The sequence below is a fragment of the Hemiscyllium ocellatum genome, chromosome 45 (genome assembly GCF_020745735.1).
Source record: "Hemiscyllium ocellatum isolate sHemOce1 chromosome 45, sHemOce1.pat.X.cur, whole genome shotgun sequence".
Taxonomy (NCBI): domain Eukaryota; kingdom Metazoa; phylum Chordata; class Chondrichthyes; order Orectolobiformes; family Hemiscylliidae; genus Hemiscyllium; species Hemiscyllium ocellatum.
This window is the reverse complement of record NC_083445.1, coordinates 32,375,869-32,393,044: the sequence shown is the minus strand read 5'-3', so window position 1 is coordinate 32,393,044 and position 17,176 is coordinate 32,375,869. Positions and strand designations below refer to the sequence as shown.

Sequence of the window (17,176 nt, the reverse complement as noted above, 5' to 3'; positions counted from 1 at the left end):
CATAGAGTTTTCAGGGTGAAAGGAATCAAAGAATATGGAGGAAAATGGAAACAGGGTACTGAGTTACACACTGAGCCATAATCACATTAAATGGCAGAGCAGGTATGAAAGGGGACTATGTGTCTAATTCCTGCTGCTATTTTCTGCATTTCTGTTACTTTTTGACAAGTCTAGACTTGACCTTTGAGAAAATGCTGGTGAGTTACAATGAGGTCATATTGGAAACTAGTTGACGAATCTGCATCACAGCTCATTGCTTGCTTTGAATATAAATTACTCAGGAAGGGCGGGGTTCATTTTCAATATTTCATCCTGAATCATGTACCCTTACTGCATTGTGTACTGTGCTGGTTTAGTATTGGTCCACTGTTTTGTTGGGAATATGCTGCAAGGAAAGGGAATGCAATTGATTCAAGTCATACAAAGTTCAATAATTTCATCCATTTTCAGCAGCTTTGAAGCATTTGTATTCACTGCAGATCATAAAATGTGCTGGAATTACAATGTCTTGTCACAAACATGCTCAGATCATTCTGTTTTCAGTTGCTAATTTTCCAATATTTGGTCTTTGACAAGCCTCAGCCCTGAGTTACAAACCCATTGATCTAATTCGGTATCCCTGCTAACTGGGGTCTCCCAGGAAAGGGGAGGTGCTGGAGTACATGCAGATGGCAGGGACACAGAACGGGATTGGGAGGGCTGTCAGGCATTTGGGTAAGGAGGAAGAATTGGGAGGCAGAGGTGGAGGGCAAAGGGGAGGAGAATGATCCCTTGCTGCAGCTCATCTCTCTGAAGTTGGAGTGAAGTGGGCTTTTCTGTCCACACGCACACAGCTAAATGAGCAAGAATGGTTCAAAACCCATTCCATTCCTTGAAGGATGAGGAGAGGTGTAATGAATTTTAAATGATGTGGAGGTGCTGGTGTTAGACTTGGGTGCACAAAGTTAAAAATGACACAACAGCAGGTTATAGTTCAGCAGGTTTATTTGGAAGCGCGAGCTTTCAGAGCGCTGCTCCTTCATCAGGTAGCTGTGGAGCAGGATCGTAAGACACAGAATTTATAGCAAAAGATCAGTGTCATGAAATTGATACAATATATTGAACAAACCTGAATTTTAAACAGCACAACATGTTTAAGATCCCTTTAGTTCTTTTGCTGCAATGGGATTGGGATGGTGAGTGAAAGGAACAGGACATTTCAATGCACAAACATTCTCTTAACATTCCAGAAAACTGGAATAAAAATAGAAAGTGCTGGATAAACTCAGCAGCATTTATGGAGAGCCACACAGATTTAATGTTTTGAGTCCAGAATGACTACTTCAGAACTGAAATATTAATTCTTTGACTCTTCACTGATGCTGCCAGTCCATCTGATTTTCTCTGTTCTTATTTCACATCTCCGGCATCCACAGTACACCGTAATTATTGATCTGATTCAACATGATATATATTCCTATACTATGTGAATTTTTACATTACTTATTGAGATAAACGGGAATAGCCTGATGGCTTTCAGTGGGACTTTGGAACATTATGGTCAGAAGAGTGAGGGAGACCCCTTGCTACTCCCTTCTGTCAATCCCAGCTTAGAATTGCTTGTTTAATGTACAGACTGAACATTTCAAAAGTGATTTGCTTCCCTCCCTGTGCACTGGTGGAACATTAAGGACAATTAAACTGTGCTGGCTTTTCACAGATCCAAGGTTGAGAGGAATCACATGGTAGATCATTCCATTCTCCATCTCTGTGTATTTCTGCACAGTCTTCATTAGACTTATTATTTGGTTCACCTGTTGCCCAAAATCTAAAAAAAAGATGAGAATACAATTCATGATAAGAATTCATACTGCAAGTTAATGCAAAATCCCCATGCGAGTCCAACAGTTAAACTTCTAAAAATGGCTGAGTATGCCTTTCGTTTGTACTAAACCACAGTAGGGTAACTGAATGGATTCACTGGCATTGACCTGGCACCAGAAAAGACAATAGTTTACCTAGCCTTACCAACCTTGAAAATTCCTCCTCCCTAACATTTGGGCTGAGGGTGTGGTGTGGGGGTGCAGACCCAAAGTTGTCTCTCGGACTAGTCAAGCAATAGCATGTGCTCATCTTACTCACAGAACCCCAACATCCTAATACCATCATCAACAGAATATGGTATTTGCCTGTTCCACATTTAGGTCAGACACTTTCATGACAGCACACTGATTTCTGATTGCGAAATAATCTTGGAAAGTCCTCACCAGTTTGTCCAGTCAAACATTGTGTGTGTGTGTGTGTGTGTGTGTGTGTGTGGTGGGGGAGTAGGTGAGGATCTATGCCCAGAGCTGAGAGTGAATCACTAAGACCTCTGCTGACTGAGCTTGCCATTTACATAGTGGCTAGAATGAGCCTGTTGCAAGTGATGTGTGTTCCATCAAGAGGCAAAATCAACTTAACTTTCACCTCCCCAAGCTACGGATGCATCTATCCATGACAGTTAGTTAAGAGCAAAAGGATTCAATACTTAAAACTGGGCATCAGAGAGTTGCTATGGACCATCAACAGCAGCTGAACCTTATGGCTGGCAGATTGTACAATGCGGGTAAAAAATGAGGTCTGCAGATGCTGGAGATCACAGCTGAAAATGTGTTGCTGGTTAAAGCACAGCAGGTTAGGCAGCATCCAAGGAATAGGAAATCCGACGTTTCGGGCATAAGCCCTTCATCAGGAATGAGTGTTGCTGGTTAAAGCACAGCAGGTTAGGCAGCATGCAAGAAATAGGAAATCCGACGTTTCGGGCATAAGCCCTTCATCAGGAATGGTTGATCTCTGTCCCCGCCCCTAACGCCGCCCCCACCCCCAGCTCCAGTCCCACACCAGGTCCTAGCTCCTAGCCATGCCGGATCTTCACCATCCCTCCAGACCTCCCCCTCTCCAAGGATGAAAGATCAGTCGTCAGCAGGGGCCTCACCTTCATTCCCCTACGCCCTCGGATCAATGAGTTCAACACGCGGCGAGATATTGAACAATTCTTCCGCCGCCTTCGCCTCCATGCCTACTTTCACAACCAAGACTCCCGCCCACCCTCTGACGACCCCTTCTCCCGCCTCCAACGCACCCCAGCATTCCTGATGAAGGGCTTATGCCCGAAACGTCGGATTTCCTATTCCTTGGATGCTGCCTAACCTGCTGTGCTTTAACCAGCAACACATTTTCAGAGTGTACAATGCGGGAGGCATACTGTAAGTAGCACCTGGCCTATCAGAAATTTGACAAATTTGTGAAGCTACAATGCAGGATACAGAACGTGCAGACCAGAGAATGAAAGACATGATAGACAGTAGTAAGTGATCGCAACAACCAATAAATCAAATCTAATGAAAGAAAAATACTACAAATCTGGAAATCTGAAACAAACATACAGAATGATGGAGAAGTAGCAAATATGATCGCTTCAGTTAAGAATGAAGGGATACAGAAAACAGGGATCAATAGGCCATGTAGTTTGACATCTCGCATGGACACGGTGTCAGTCAGAATTCATCATGAAGGAGGTTATTACTGGGCACTTCCAAGAAATAAAACCAGAAAATATTGGAGAAATTCAACAAGTCTGACAGAATCTCTGGAGAAAGAAATACACTTGGTGTCTCTCTCCACAATGCTACCAGACCTGCTGAATTTCTCCAGCATTCTTTGTTTAGGCCAGCTTGAAGCTCTGTAGTCCCACCACATATAGTCATGAATGGTGGTGGACATCAAACAACTTGCTGAAGGAGGTGGCGAGAAATACAGAGTGAGTAATCCATCTCATCCACCTCCAGTGGCCACCAACATCACAGCTGCTGGTCTTCAGCCAATTTGATTCACTCCACATGATATCAAGGAATGGTCAGAGATTATAGATATGCAAAGACTATGGGCCCTAACTTTCTGGCAACAGTACTGAAAACTTGTGCCGCAGAACTACAATTGTACGAGTCAAGCTCTTCCAATAAAGAAGAAATTATCTGCTAGAAAAATTAATGCTTAATCAACAGCATTTTGTTTAGTGCAGTCAAAGATTATTTTAAAATGTAACGTCTCAAAGTATTACCGGTGCAGCTAATCACTGATATTCGAAGTTTTCAAGTCATTATCAGTGTCTACAAAGATTGTAACAGTATCTAACTTTCTGTCAGTCATCCACAGTCTCTTTCAAGTAAGACAATGGTTTAAATATCCATTTCTTACTTTCAAATTTCCTTTGCCCAAAACAAAGATTTGCTCAGTTTCATTTCAAACACCTAAATACTGCTTCCTGCTCTAACTGTGGTAGAAGAGCAGGAAGACAGTGAAGATACACTGTCACTCAATCTTACAAATACAGCCATCAGCTCAAAGATAGACACAATGAGCAACTTAAAAGGTACAAGAGAATTAGGATCTGCAAATGGTGAAACATTGCTGTTGGGTCTGAGAGAATGGAAATCTCAGTTCCCAGCTCACGAAAAGGTGAGTTTAGCCTTTGCTATGGCTGTAGAACACCCAGAAGAGGACCTCAGTGTCCAGACTATAGAGGAAGAGTGATGGTTATACATTCTAAAGTGCTTAGGGAATGGAGAATCCTGCCAGAAAGCCTGCATCCAAATTTCAAGGTGCATTGAAGAATCTGGTACTAACTTGGCACAGGGCTTTGTGCAGAGATTGAGCCTCATTCCTGTCAGCAAAGATTAGATAATCACCTTCGTTAACAAATCTGTGGAGTCAAACAGGGTCCGGAATCCTTGCAACACATATACCATTGTTCCAATAGCTTTGTGTGACTGTAGGATCTCAGACAGATGTTGTCATGGCTCTAAATACCAGGACATAATGCAACTCTAGCAAAGCTCGGGAAAAAGCTGTTCTCTATCAAGTGTGTACCCTAATAGGCTCTGCCATTATGGTGCCTGTTGAAAATAGCTACTTTTACTCTTCCCTTCCTCTTCTAGCAGCTTGTCATGCTCTGCCTGGCCTCTCCTCACTGTCCCGATCGTGTGAGGAATAGACACTGCAAAGGCAGCACTAGTTTATGAACAATCCTTCACTCACCAAAATAAAATCAGCCAGATCACTTTATACTCTAGTAAAACATTTTAAAAGCCCTGAAATTCACTGGAAAATGCATAGACTTGTAGCAATGTGCTGAATAAATATTCCAACAACTGACCTGTAATTAGTTGTTGATCTTCTTAATGAATACTGCAGGGAGGTGCTGCATGCCACTGAGGGTGTGCTCAGATGTGGGAGTTTCAGAGGATGGAGGCTGGAGCTCTGGATGAGCTACATCATGATCTGTCTACTCGAAACAAAATTGGTGTACACCGATGTGCGTGTACACAAACTCTCTTATCAACACAGCAGTCAGCACTCTCGACAAGTGAGTGGGCATACACCAGAGATGTCATTTTGCAACTTAAAGGGATCTCATAGTGCCCCTTAGATGGCTTCTGTCCTGCCTGGCTTCACTTCATTTATCTCTAATTTTCCAGCTTAACGAAATAGCTGAATCTAAACTTCAAAACACATTCAGCTTTCTGTTTTGTGTCTAATGTCCCAAATAATGTCAAATATATACAATCAGACTGTGAGCTCACTTTACAGAAGAAGTATAATCCATTCCGTCCACCCAGCGCCAATCACCTTCAGAGATAGAATCAGTGAGTCCAATCCAGCGATTTTTCCTTTGAAACCACGTTTTTATAAACGCCTGCCAAGTAAATAAAAGAGTTTTTGCTTTAAATGGAATAAAGCAGGTTGTAAGTAATGTAAGTAATGTAACTCTCTACTTGACAATCTTCTATCTGAAAACTCAACACATTTAGTTTAAACTAGCCTCGCTCTATGAAACAGCAGTGATGAGTACAAGTCTGTTTCTATGAACGATTAAATACTTCTTTCTTCTTATTCTATTTTCTATTCAATCAAGCGATGTGGGTAGTAATTGTTGATCATCTCTAATTGCTGGTCGTGAGCCACCTTTGAGAATGGCAGCAGTCGAAGAGGAGTAGTTGAAGGATTTTAACCAAGCATGAGTGAAGGACCATCAATATAGCTCCAGTTCAGGATGGTGTGGTTCTTGGAGAGAAATTTGCCAGTGTTAGCCTGAAAATTTCACAGGTTTGGAAGATAGAGTGTGATGAGTTTCTGCAGAAAACCTTGTCAATGTTGACAGTTGACTGCTGAAAGTGATGACGTGATGTCAATCAGCAACAACAAAGGCTACTTTATCTTGGATGGTGTCAAGCTTCTTGAGCACTGTTGGAACTGCATTCATCCAGACAAGTGGGGAACATTCCATCACACTCCTGACTTGAACTTTGTAGACAGTCTTTGGAGAGTTGGGAGGTGCTTGCTGAAGGATTCATAGGGTCATAAAAGGATATTTGGCCTACCATTTCTTTGCTGACCAAGAAGCTTAACACTACACTTGTTCCATTTTACCTGCACTTGGTCCATAGCCTACTATGCTCTGGTCCTTTGAAGTGCTCATCTAGATATTTCTTAGATGTTGCAAGCATACCTGCCTTCATCACTCCCTCGGGCAGCATGTTCCAAATTTCTACCACCCTCTGGATAAAAAAAATCAATTCTCAAAATCCCTCTAAATGACTTAGTTCTCACCTTAAACTTATACCCTCTGATCTTAGTCAAGTCTGCAGAGGGCAAAGATTCCCCAGTCCATGCTCCTCACAATTTTGTTACTAGCCTCATAACTGAGATTTTGCACCCCCAGGCAACATCCTGGTAAATCTCTTCTGCACTGAGTCCAGTGCAGTGACGTCATTCCAATAGTGTGATGACCAGAACTGCACACAGTATTCCATCTGTGGCTGAAACAATGTCTTATGAAGTTGTAAGGAGACTTCCTTGCTCCTACATTCTATACCCCAGATAATGAAGGCAAGCATCCCGTATGTCATCTTCACTACCTGTCTACCTGTGCTGACACCTTCAGGGATCTCTGGACTTGTACACCAAGGTCTCTTTGTCTCTTAGTACTCCCTGGGGACTTACCATTCATAACTTTCCTTGATTAGACTTCCCAAAATGCAAGAGGTCACACCTGACAAGATCAAATTCCATTTGCCATTGCTCTCCCCAATTTACCAGTTGATCAATATCAGACTGTAGCCTGAGAACATCCTCCTCACTATCCACAATTTTCATGTCATCAGCAAACTCACTAATTATACCTTCTATTATTGCATCTAAGTCATTCATGAACATGACAAATAGCAATGATCTCAGCATCAATGTCTGTGGTACACCACTGGTCACAGGTTTGTAATCACAAAATTATCCCTCCATCATGACTCTTTGCCACTACAATGCAAGCCAATTTTGACTCAAGTTTGCCAATTTGCCTTGTACCTCTTGAGCTCTTCCTTCTTGGACCACCCTTCCATATGGTACATTGGAAAAGGCCTCACTGAAGTCCATGACATCATCTGCACGATTTTCAGCAACATAATTAGCCACCTTGTCAAAAACCTCAACTAAACCAGTCAGACAAGATCTCTCTCCAACAAATCCACACCAACTATCCCTGATCAACCCCTTCTTTTCCAATTAATCCTGTTGTTCAGAATTGTTTCCAATAATTTCCCTACCATTCTCAAGCGACTAACTAGTCTATAATTACCTGGGCTACCCCTGAGGAACTTTTTGAACAAAGGAATTACATTAGTTCCTTTCCTGTCATCTGGCACTTCACCTGTGGCCAATGAAGTGACGCATGTATGGAATGAGCTGCCAGAGGAAGTGATGGAGGCTGATACAATTACAACACTTAAAAGGCATCTGGATGGGTATATGAAAAGGAAGGGTTTGGAGGGCCAAGTGCTAGGAAACTTGATTGGGTTAGGATATCTAGTCGGCAAGGACAAATTGAACTGAAGAGTCTGTTTCCCTCCTGTACATCTCTATGACTCTAAATTTCTGATACTGGTCAGAGATGTGTAGGTTAGGTACATTAATCGGGGAAATATAGAGTAGGGGAATGAATCTGGGTGGGTTACTCTTCGGAAGGTCGGTGAGGACTTGGTGGGCCAAAGGGCCACATTCTATACTGCACCCACCTCAACAATGTCCGCTGGCAGCTCATGCCAGATGCATACCACCCTCTGTGTAAAAACGCTGCCCGTCAGGTTCCCTTTTATTTTTTCCCCTATAAACTTAAACTGATGCCCTCTTGTTCTCGATTCCACAACCCTGGTGAAAGGACTGAGTGTATTCACTCTACCCATGCCTCTCATGATCTTATACACTTCTGTAAGATCCCCCTCAGTCTCAGTTTTAAAGGAAAAGGTCTTAGCTTGTCCAACCTCTTTCTATAACTCTGATCATTGAGTCCTGACAACACCCTTGTAAATTTCTTCTGCACTGTTTCTAGTTTCCATCCTTCCCATAGCAAGGTGACCAAAACTGAACACAATACTCCAAGTGTGGCCTCATCAGCTTCCTGTAAAACTGCAACTTGACATTTATGGGAGTGAAATATTTCAGTATGAATAGAGAAAGGGGGGGTGGGTGGTGGCATTGTTAGTCAAGGACAGTATTACGTTGGCAGAAAGGATGTTGAGGACTCGTCCACTGAAGTAATATGGGCTGATGTTAGAAACAGCAAAAGAGAGGTCACCCAGTTGGGAGTTTCCTAACAGCCCCTGAATAGTTCCAGAGATGGAGGGGAAAGGATAGCAAAGATGATTCTGGATAGGAGCGAGAGTAACAGGGTAGTTGTTATGGGGTCTTTAACTTTCCAAATATTGACTGGAAATGCTATAGCTCGAGTAATTTAGATGGGTCTGATTTTGTCCAATGTGTGCAGGAGGGTTTGCTGACACAGTATGTAGAGAGGGGAACATTAGGTCTGCAGATGATGGAGATCAGAGTCGGGAATGTGTTGCTGGAAAAGCACAGCAGGTCAGGCAGCATCTGAGGAGCAGGAGAATTGACATTTTGGGAGGGTGCCCTTCATCAGGAATCATCAGCAATCAAGCCTTCCTGATGAAGGGCACCAGCCCGAAACTTCAATTCTCCTGCTCCTCAGATGCTGCCTGACCTGCTGTGCTTTTCCAGCAACACACTCTCGACAGATTGTAGACAGGCCAACAAGAGGCGAGGCTATATTGGATTTGGTACTGGGTAATGAACCCGGCCAGGTGTTAGATTTAGAGGTAGGAGAGCACATTGGTAATAGTGACCACAATTTGGTTATGTTCACTTTAGTGATGGAAAAGGATATTTATATGCCACAGAGCAAGCATTATAGATGGGGGAAAGGCAATTATGTTGTAATTAGGCAAGATTTAGGATGCGAAGGATGGGAAAGAAAACTGCAGGGGATAGGCACAATTGAAATGTGGAACTTATTCAAAGAACAGCTAATGCGTGTCCTTGATAAGTATGTATCTTGCAGGCAGAGAGGAAGTGGTCGAGCGAAGAAGTTGAATCTCTTGTCAAGAGGAGGGCGATGAAGGCTTATGTTAGGATGAGACATGAAGGCTCAGTTCAGTCACTTGAGAGTTACAAGTTAGCCAGGAAAGACCTAAAGAGAGAGAGAGGATCAAGGGAAACCCTAAACTTTCTCTTGGTATATCAGGAACAAAATAATAACAACCAGAATAAGGAGGATAGGGGGAAGTTGTCCATGGAGTTAAAGGAGATAGGGGAAGTGCTAAATGAATATTTTTCATCAGTCTTCACACTGGAAGAAGACAATGTTGTCGAGGAGAATACTGAGATACAGGCTACGAGACTAATGGGATTGGGGTTCACAAGGAGGTATTAGTAATTCTGGAAAGTGTAAAAATAGATAAGTCCCCTGGGCTGGATGGGATTTATTTGATTATATATAGGATTCTTTAGGAAACCAGGCATGTGATTGCAAGCCTTTGGCTTTGATCTTTATGTCATCATTGTCTACAGCTATAGTGCTAGAAGACTGGATAGCAAATGTTGTTCCCTTGTTCAAGAAGGGGAGTGGAGGTAACCCTGGTAATCCAAATGCTCAACACTGCACTCAAGGTCAAGAGCAAACCAGGCAGACATGATCATGTATGGTCACAGGAGGAGGTAGCACTCCTGAGAGAATTAGATGTGAGATTTGCAGGATGCAAATTGCTTAATAAATCGATCACCAACATCCTTAAAACAGAAACACCCAATCAAATCTCAGACAAATGCAGAACCTTGCAAACACCTTGACGGAGGTCCAAACCCCAAACAAGTCGAGCATAACTAATGACTCGCACGAATAGGAGCAGAGAGTGTCCAGAATAATTCCAATGATGCAAACCTGTGCCAAAGACCCAGCTGCAGAACACCAGCCTCAATCCCTAAGCATGAGACAGAGATGACCAGCTAACACAAGCTGAGGAGCTCTTGAGTGTGAGGAATGACCCGGACACTCTTGCCCCAGCGGTTGGACTGATGGAAAGTATTGCTGATCTACTAATGAATAGTAGAGAGAGACAGAAATAAATGGAATAAGCCTCAAAAAGGCCGGGCTGAAAAAGACACAAAGACCGGTAACAGTACCAGGGCAAAGAAAAGATGGGCAGCATGTAGAGTGCTGTTTAGAGCGACATAGCAGCTCTACAAAATCAACCGGTGCCAGCTAGCTCATGAGATCATAGGGACTCTAAAGAGGAACTGGAAAAATGTTTCCGTGAGAAACTGTCAGTACCAAACTATAAATCAAATATCAGAAAGTACACCCCATTTACCGGGAACGTAGATAACAAATCCTTGATGAAACCCATAGAGGTAGAAGAGGTTGAGGCAGCCATCAAAGGGTTAGACAAGCACAGTGCCACTGGACCAAATGGCCTGAAACTGAGTGATATACAATCAATCCACAAGGAGGAGGAAACTCGTCTACCAGTACTCTTCTCCCTGTGGCTCAAATCCAGCACAATACCTGAATCACTGAAAGAGTTGAACAGTCTTGATTCCTAAGTGCAAGGTTAAGGACCGCCTAAAAACATTGACAATTGGCGGCTGATAACTGTTGGTCCGATGCTGCAATGATTGTTCATGAAAATAATGGCAAAATTCTTCAGTGAAACAGTCAAATTTAACACTAGGCAAAAGGGGATTTTAGCAGCCATTCCCAGATGCAATGAAAACACTGTCATCCTCAAGAACATCATTAAGGGAGCAAAGTATAACCACAAGGACTTCGCAGTTGTCTTTGTTGATTTGGCGAAAGTATTCAACTCGGTTGAGCACAAGCTACTACAAAAATCTTTACAAAGGGCACAACTTCCCAAAGTCTTTGTAGGTCTGATCAAGGATCTCTACACTGGCAACACAACCATGGTGGAAGGGAACAGTAACTGTCCTACCCCAATAAACATTGAGAGGGGCATAAAACAGGGTGACCTACTCTCACCAATGTTATTTAACATCGCTCTGGATCCTCTGGTTTACTGTCTGGAGTGGGCCAACTCAGGGGTTGCCATGCCCCTCGGCGACAGAAGAGTCAACTGTTCAGCTTTGGCCTTCACGGATGACATAGTCCTTCTGAGTGACTCTCACACATGTATGACGAGGAATCTGAAGCTGCTCCAGTCATATTGTGACCAGATGGGTCTCAACATTAACATTGTGAAGACAAAGGGCTTCCACTTTATGTTTAAGAGGAAGACTTTCCTATACAACCACTTTGATAACTGGAAGCTATGCAACAAATCTATAGCTTATATACCCCCAGGGGATACAGAGAAATTCCTGGGTGCCCGTATCGATCTGTGGCCGAGTGTGTAAGAAGGAGAATGGGAGGAGAGGCTTACGACCTGGGTTAAAGGAATACAGGCAGCATCTCTCCAACCAAGGCGATGGCTGGAGATCCTAAAAACTCATGTCATCCCCAGATTGTATTACCATTTGATCCTATCCCAAGCATCTCAGTGCACACTTATAAAACTGGACCAGATCATCCGTAACGCCACAAAAGAATTCCTCCACCTTCCACCTCATAGCGCTGATGGAGTGCTGTATGCCAGCAACAGGAACAGCAGTTGAGGCATCCCAAAACTGGAGGTGCAAATTTCATCCGCAATTGTCCACAAACGCGAGGCACTTGAGATATCCAGAGATTTGATAATTCAGGCCTCCTTTCAGTATAGAGGAGAGTGCAACAAAGGCACTGTTGTGGGACAGCGCAAGCTCAAAGTCCTGAAAGAAATTGAAAATTTCCTACCTAGCAGCCAAAACGGCAGCGAAGGGGAAATGGATCCGCTGACTCACATCCAGGCCATTATGCCAGCATTCCAAGAGATGAACGCTGGGCGACAAAAACCGCCCAACAGGTATGCAGGGTGGAGAGAGTGGGAATTTGAAAAGTGGCAAAAGCTGGAATGTCAAGGGGCAGGCATTCAGTATTTCAGAGATGAGAGGATCGCTGACTGTTAGCTGAAATCAACAACCCAACAGAAATCCTCACAGTTTATAAAACAGCCTGCTCTTGCAGAGAAATCTATCTCTGACAAGAGCCACCCTATCAACGGGAAGACCAAATAGAAACAAAACTTGCCGAAGGTGTGAGATGGCAATCGAGACTATCTCACACATCTCAGGATGCTGTCTATTTGTCAAAAACACTCAGATAAAATGCTTTAATAAGATCACAGACCAACTGCAGAAGCATGTCAGTAAGTACAGCTGGACATCATACGTTGAACCCAGGTTATTTGCAAAAGACTGGTCACTGTGGAAACCCGATCACATATTTAAGAATGATCAAACAATCGCGGTATTCAATGTCAGCAAAGTACGAAAATGTCAGCAAAGCGTTAGAAATGGCATGGCATGAGAAAAGTGAGAAATATAAACACCTTCACTCCAAGATAATGGAATTGATGGGAGGCTCTGAACCTAATATTTTGGCTTTGTGATAGGCGCACGAGGCAAGCGGCTGGACCTGAATAACAGCTTCATGAAAATCTTCGGCATTGAAAGATTCAAAACATTTACCCAAAAGACATCCAGACTCTCATTATTACTGACATTCGAAGTATTACCACTCTTCAGTGATCAGTGAGCAAACTACCATTAACTGGCTCTGGCTGGAGACTAGGATCAGCCAACCCCCACCAAAAAAGTAAAATAGAAAATCTGCGCGCCGGTCCACCAATACCATGATCAGTCTGATACCAGGCTGATGGAAGACCACCTAATCCAAGCCTCACATAACACCAGTACCCTTGGCCTGTGGTGATGCCAGAGAGTCCAAAATGTTGACATGCGACATGAAGTCTCGAAAAAGGCATTCTTGTGAGTGTTTCAAAATAGACCAATGAGCCTTACTTCAGTTGAGGGTAAAGTGTTGGAAAGGGTTATAACAGATAAGGTGTACAATCATGGCGAAAGGAATAAGTTGATTAGGGATAGTCAACACGGTTTTGTGAAGAGTAGATTGTGCCTCACAAACCATATCGAGTTCTTTGAGAAGGTGACCAAACAAATGGATGAAGGTAAAACAGTGGATTTAGTGTATATGGATCTCAGAAAGACGTTTGATAAGGTTCCTAATGGTAGGCTATTGCAGAAAATATGGAGGCATGGGATTGAGGGTGATTTCACAGTTTGGATCAGAAGTTGGCTAGCAGAAAGAAGACAGAGGGTGGTGGGAAATGGTCATCCTGGAGTTCAGTTACTAGTGGTCTACCACAAAGATCACCACCGTACAAAACTCTGGTGAAGCCGCAGTAGGGGTATTGTGCACATTTCTGGTCACCGCATTATAGGAATAATGTGGAAGTTTTGGAAAGGGTTCAGAGGAGATTTTACTGGGATATTGCCTGGTATGGAAGGAAGGTCTTATGAGGGAAAGCTGAGGGAATTTAGGCTGTTTTCATTAGATAGAAGAAGATTGAAAGGTGACTTAATTGAGACATATAAGATAATCAGAGGGTTAGATATGGTGGATAGTGAGAGCCTTTTTCCTCAGATAATGATGGCAAGCATGAGGTGACATACCTTTAAATTGAGGGGTGATAGATAAAAGGACCGATGTCAGAGATAGTTTCTTTAATCAGAGTAGTATCAGCATGGGACTCCCTGCCTGCAGCAGTAGTAGACTTGCCAACTTTAAGGGCATTTAAATGGTCATTGGATAAACATATGGATGAAAATAGAGTAGTGAAGGTTTGATGGGCTACAGATTGGTTCCACATGTTGGCTCAACAATTTGGGCCAAACAGCCTGGTCTGCGATGTAATATTCTATATTCTACATTCTAACTTCCCAACTGCTATAATTACTGCCTTGACTGATGAAGGCCAGTGTGCCAAAAGCCTTGTTCATTATCCTGCCTACCTGTGACTCCACTTTCAGAGAACCGTGCACTGGAACTCCAAGGTTCCTCTGTTCCACTACACTCCTTAAGGCCCTACCATTCACCATGAAACTTCTACCTTGGTTTGACCTTACACTTATCTATATTAAACTTCATTTGCCATTTCTCACCCACTTCTCCAGTTGATCAAGTCCTGCTGCAATTTCTGATAAACATCCTCACTGTCCACTGCCTATTTTAGTGTCATCCACAAACTTACTAATCATGCCTTATACATTCTCATTCAAATCATTGATATAGATAACAAACAGCATAGACCCAGCACCGACCCCTGAGGCACTCCACAAGTCACTGCCAGGGCCCTAGCAATCTCCTCCTTAGCCTCCCATAGCAGCATTGGATGGATTATAATCAAGCCGAAGGTATTTATACAGTTTTATACCAGCTAAAACATCTAATATCTCCTCCTTATTAATCTGAACACGTTCTTGGACCTCACCATTCCATATCAAATCTCCAGCTACAGTGTCTTTCTCTGCTGTGAATACAGATGAGAAATGTTCGGCAAAAAGACCTCCCCCATATCCTCTGTCTCCATGCATAGATTACCCCTTAAGTCATAGTGGCTCAGTGGTTATCATTTCTGCCTCACATTACTATGGACACAGGTTTAAATCCAGCCATGGGTGACGTTCTGTGTGGACTTTGTACGTTCTACCCTCATCTGCAAAGGTTTTCACTGGGTGGACTGGTTACCTGCCACACTCCAAAGATGTGTGGTTTGTGTAGATTATGCCTGCTAAATTGTCCACAGTGTCAAGCACTGTATAAGCTAAATGGATTAGCTATGGGAGTCTGAGTCTGGGATAGGGTGGGCTGTTGCATCTGGGATTGGGTGGGGGTCTGGGTCTGAGATAGGGTGGGGAAATGGGTCTGTGTTTGGGTTGGGGTCTGAGTTTGGGATAGGGTTGGGGGCAATGCATCTGGGATTGGGTGGGGGAGCTGAGTCAGGGATTTTGTGGCAGCTGAGTCTTGGATAGGGTGGAGGGCTGTGTCTGAGATAGGGTGTGGTGGCTGGGTCTAGGATAGGGTGAGGGGGGCTGGGTCTGGGATAAGGTGGGGGTCTGAGTCTGGGATTGGGTCAGGAGCTAGGTCTGGGATATGGTGGTGGGCTGGGTCTGGGATTGGGTGGCGGAGCTGGGTCAGGGATTTTGTAGTGGCTGAGTCTTGGATAGGGTGGAGGGCTGTGTCTGAGATAGGGTGTGGTGGCTGGGTCTAGGATAGGGTGAGGGGGGCTGGGTCTGGGATAAGGTGGGGGTCTGAGTCTGGGATTGGGTCAGGAGCTAGGTCTGGGATATGGTGGTGGGCTGGGTCTAGGATTGGGTGGGGGTGCTGGGTCTGGGATTGGGTGGGCGGACTGTGTCTGGGATGAGGTGGGGGCTGCGTCTGGGATTGGGTGGGGTTTTGTTTAGCGAAATCAGTGCAGACTCTTTTTGCCAAAACGCCTCTTTCCGTGCTTTGGAGATTCTATGATTTTAATAGATTTCCTTGGGAATCCTCTTGGTCTTAATATACTTAGAAGATGCATTGGGGTTTTCTTTAGTTCTACCTGCGAAAGATATTTTGTGGCTCCACTGTTACAACACAGGGTAAGCCCTCCTGCTTAATTTTAACCAGCAACACAGAAAAGATTTATCCCATGCAGTAACCTATGAAAATTCGAGAGGCCAAGACCTATTTAAAATAAAAATTAACAACATTATTTCTTAAAGTATAATAGAGAATAATTAACTCACAACTATTTACAATTCCCTCCTCTAACCTATCTTTTTTCTTTCCCTTATATAATACTAGTCCAATAAAACCCTTAGTAAGATTTACCAAAAATTCAAATTTCAAAACCAGCCAGCTGTCGAATCTTCCCTTTGTAACTTCCTCTGTAGGTTTTCTTTTTCTTATGGATTTCTGTTCCACAGGTCATTGATAGATAACGGTACCTTTAAGAGAGCTGTGTTTCGGGCAGACTGTACATGCTGGTGGCTTGGCAGTTCTCCCCTCAACTGTTCATTTGTTCCCAGTCTGATACCCCAAAGCATCGCATTGTGTCATTGGTTTTTAAAATTGTCAATATACTCGATTTAAACTTGATTGGAAGTTAGTACTTTGGGGTATAATTGAAACTGATTGGCTGAATTCAAATTTGTTTGTGTCTCGTAGTAACTCAGCCAGTGCTCGCTTCTGGACCAAATGTGACATTGTAAATTCTCCAGCACTCTGTGTGCTTGCGAAGTCCTTCACTCTCTTAAAGGTAAGGTACATTTCTACACCTTCATATCACCCCAATTGCCATCTTGACTCTTTTTTTAACAACCTCCTACAGTCTCCATACATTTGAAATGCCTCCGCTGTTTACCATGTGCTGTACCTGACATATGCATCCGTCTTTTTCTTTGCCAAATACTCAAAGCCAGGCTTCTCTGGGCTTGCTGCCCTTGCCTTTCATTCTTAGAGGAACACGGTTGTCCTGTATTCTCACTGCACTCCTTTTAAAAGGCTCCCACTTTCCAAATGTAGACTGACTTGCAACTAGGTGATCCCAGTCTATATTTGCCTGATCCTATTGAGTGACACTGAAGTTGGCCTTCCTAACTAATTTAGACACTTAACTGCTGCATTATCCTTATCCTTTTCCATAACACCTTTTAACCTTATTGAGTTATGGTCCCAATCCCCAAAATGTTTGTCCATTGAAACTTTAACCACTTGATTCGCTTCATTCTCTATGATTATTCGGGCACTTTCCCTTCTCTAGCATAACCATCTATGTTCTGGCACAAAACGGTTTCTTGGATGGACTTTAAAAAT

The 17,176-nt window shown here is 43.3% G+C and overlaps 1 protein-coding gene across 4 annotated transcripts in view; it reads right to left on the bottom strand.

Moving 5' to 3' along the window:
- Positions 1–966: 966 nt before the first annotated feature.
- The window catches only part of LOC132835981 (C-type lectin domain family 10 member A-like), an 88,042-nt gene continuing 71,832 nt past the window's right edge, over positions 967–17,176 (bottom strand). For 2 of the 4 annotated variants that reach the window (XM_060855153.1, XM_060855155.1), the window contains exons 10-11: positions 5,650–5,716; positions 967–1,807 (exon numbers count right to left, since the gene is read on the bottom strand). In XM_060855153.1, coding sequence (XP_060711136.1) covers positions 1,590–1,807; positions 5,650–5,716 — 285 coding nt within the window. In that variant the 3' untranslated portion in view covers positions 967–1,589. Of the gene's footprint in view, positions 1,808–5,603; positions 5,717–17,176 lie in introns of all 4 variants that reach the window. The other 2 variants (XM_060855154.1, XM_060855156.1) reach the window with 2 other exon arrangements.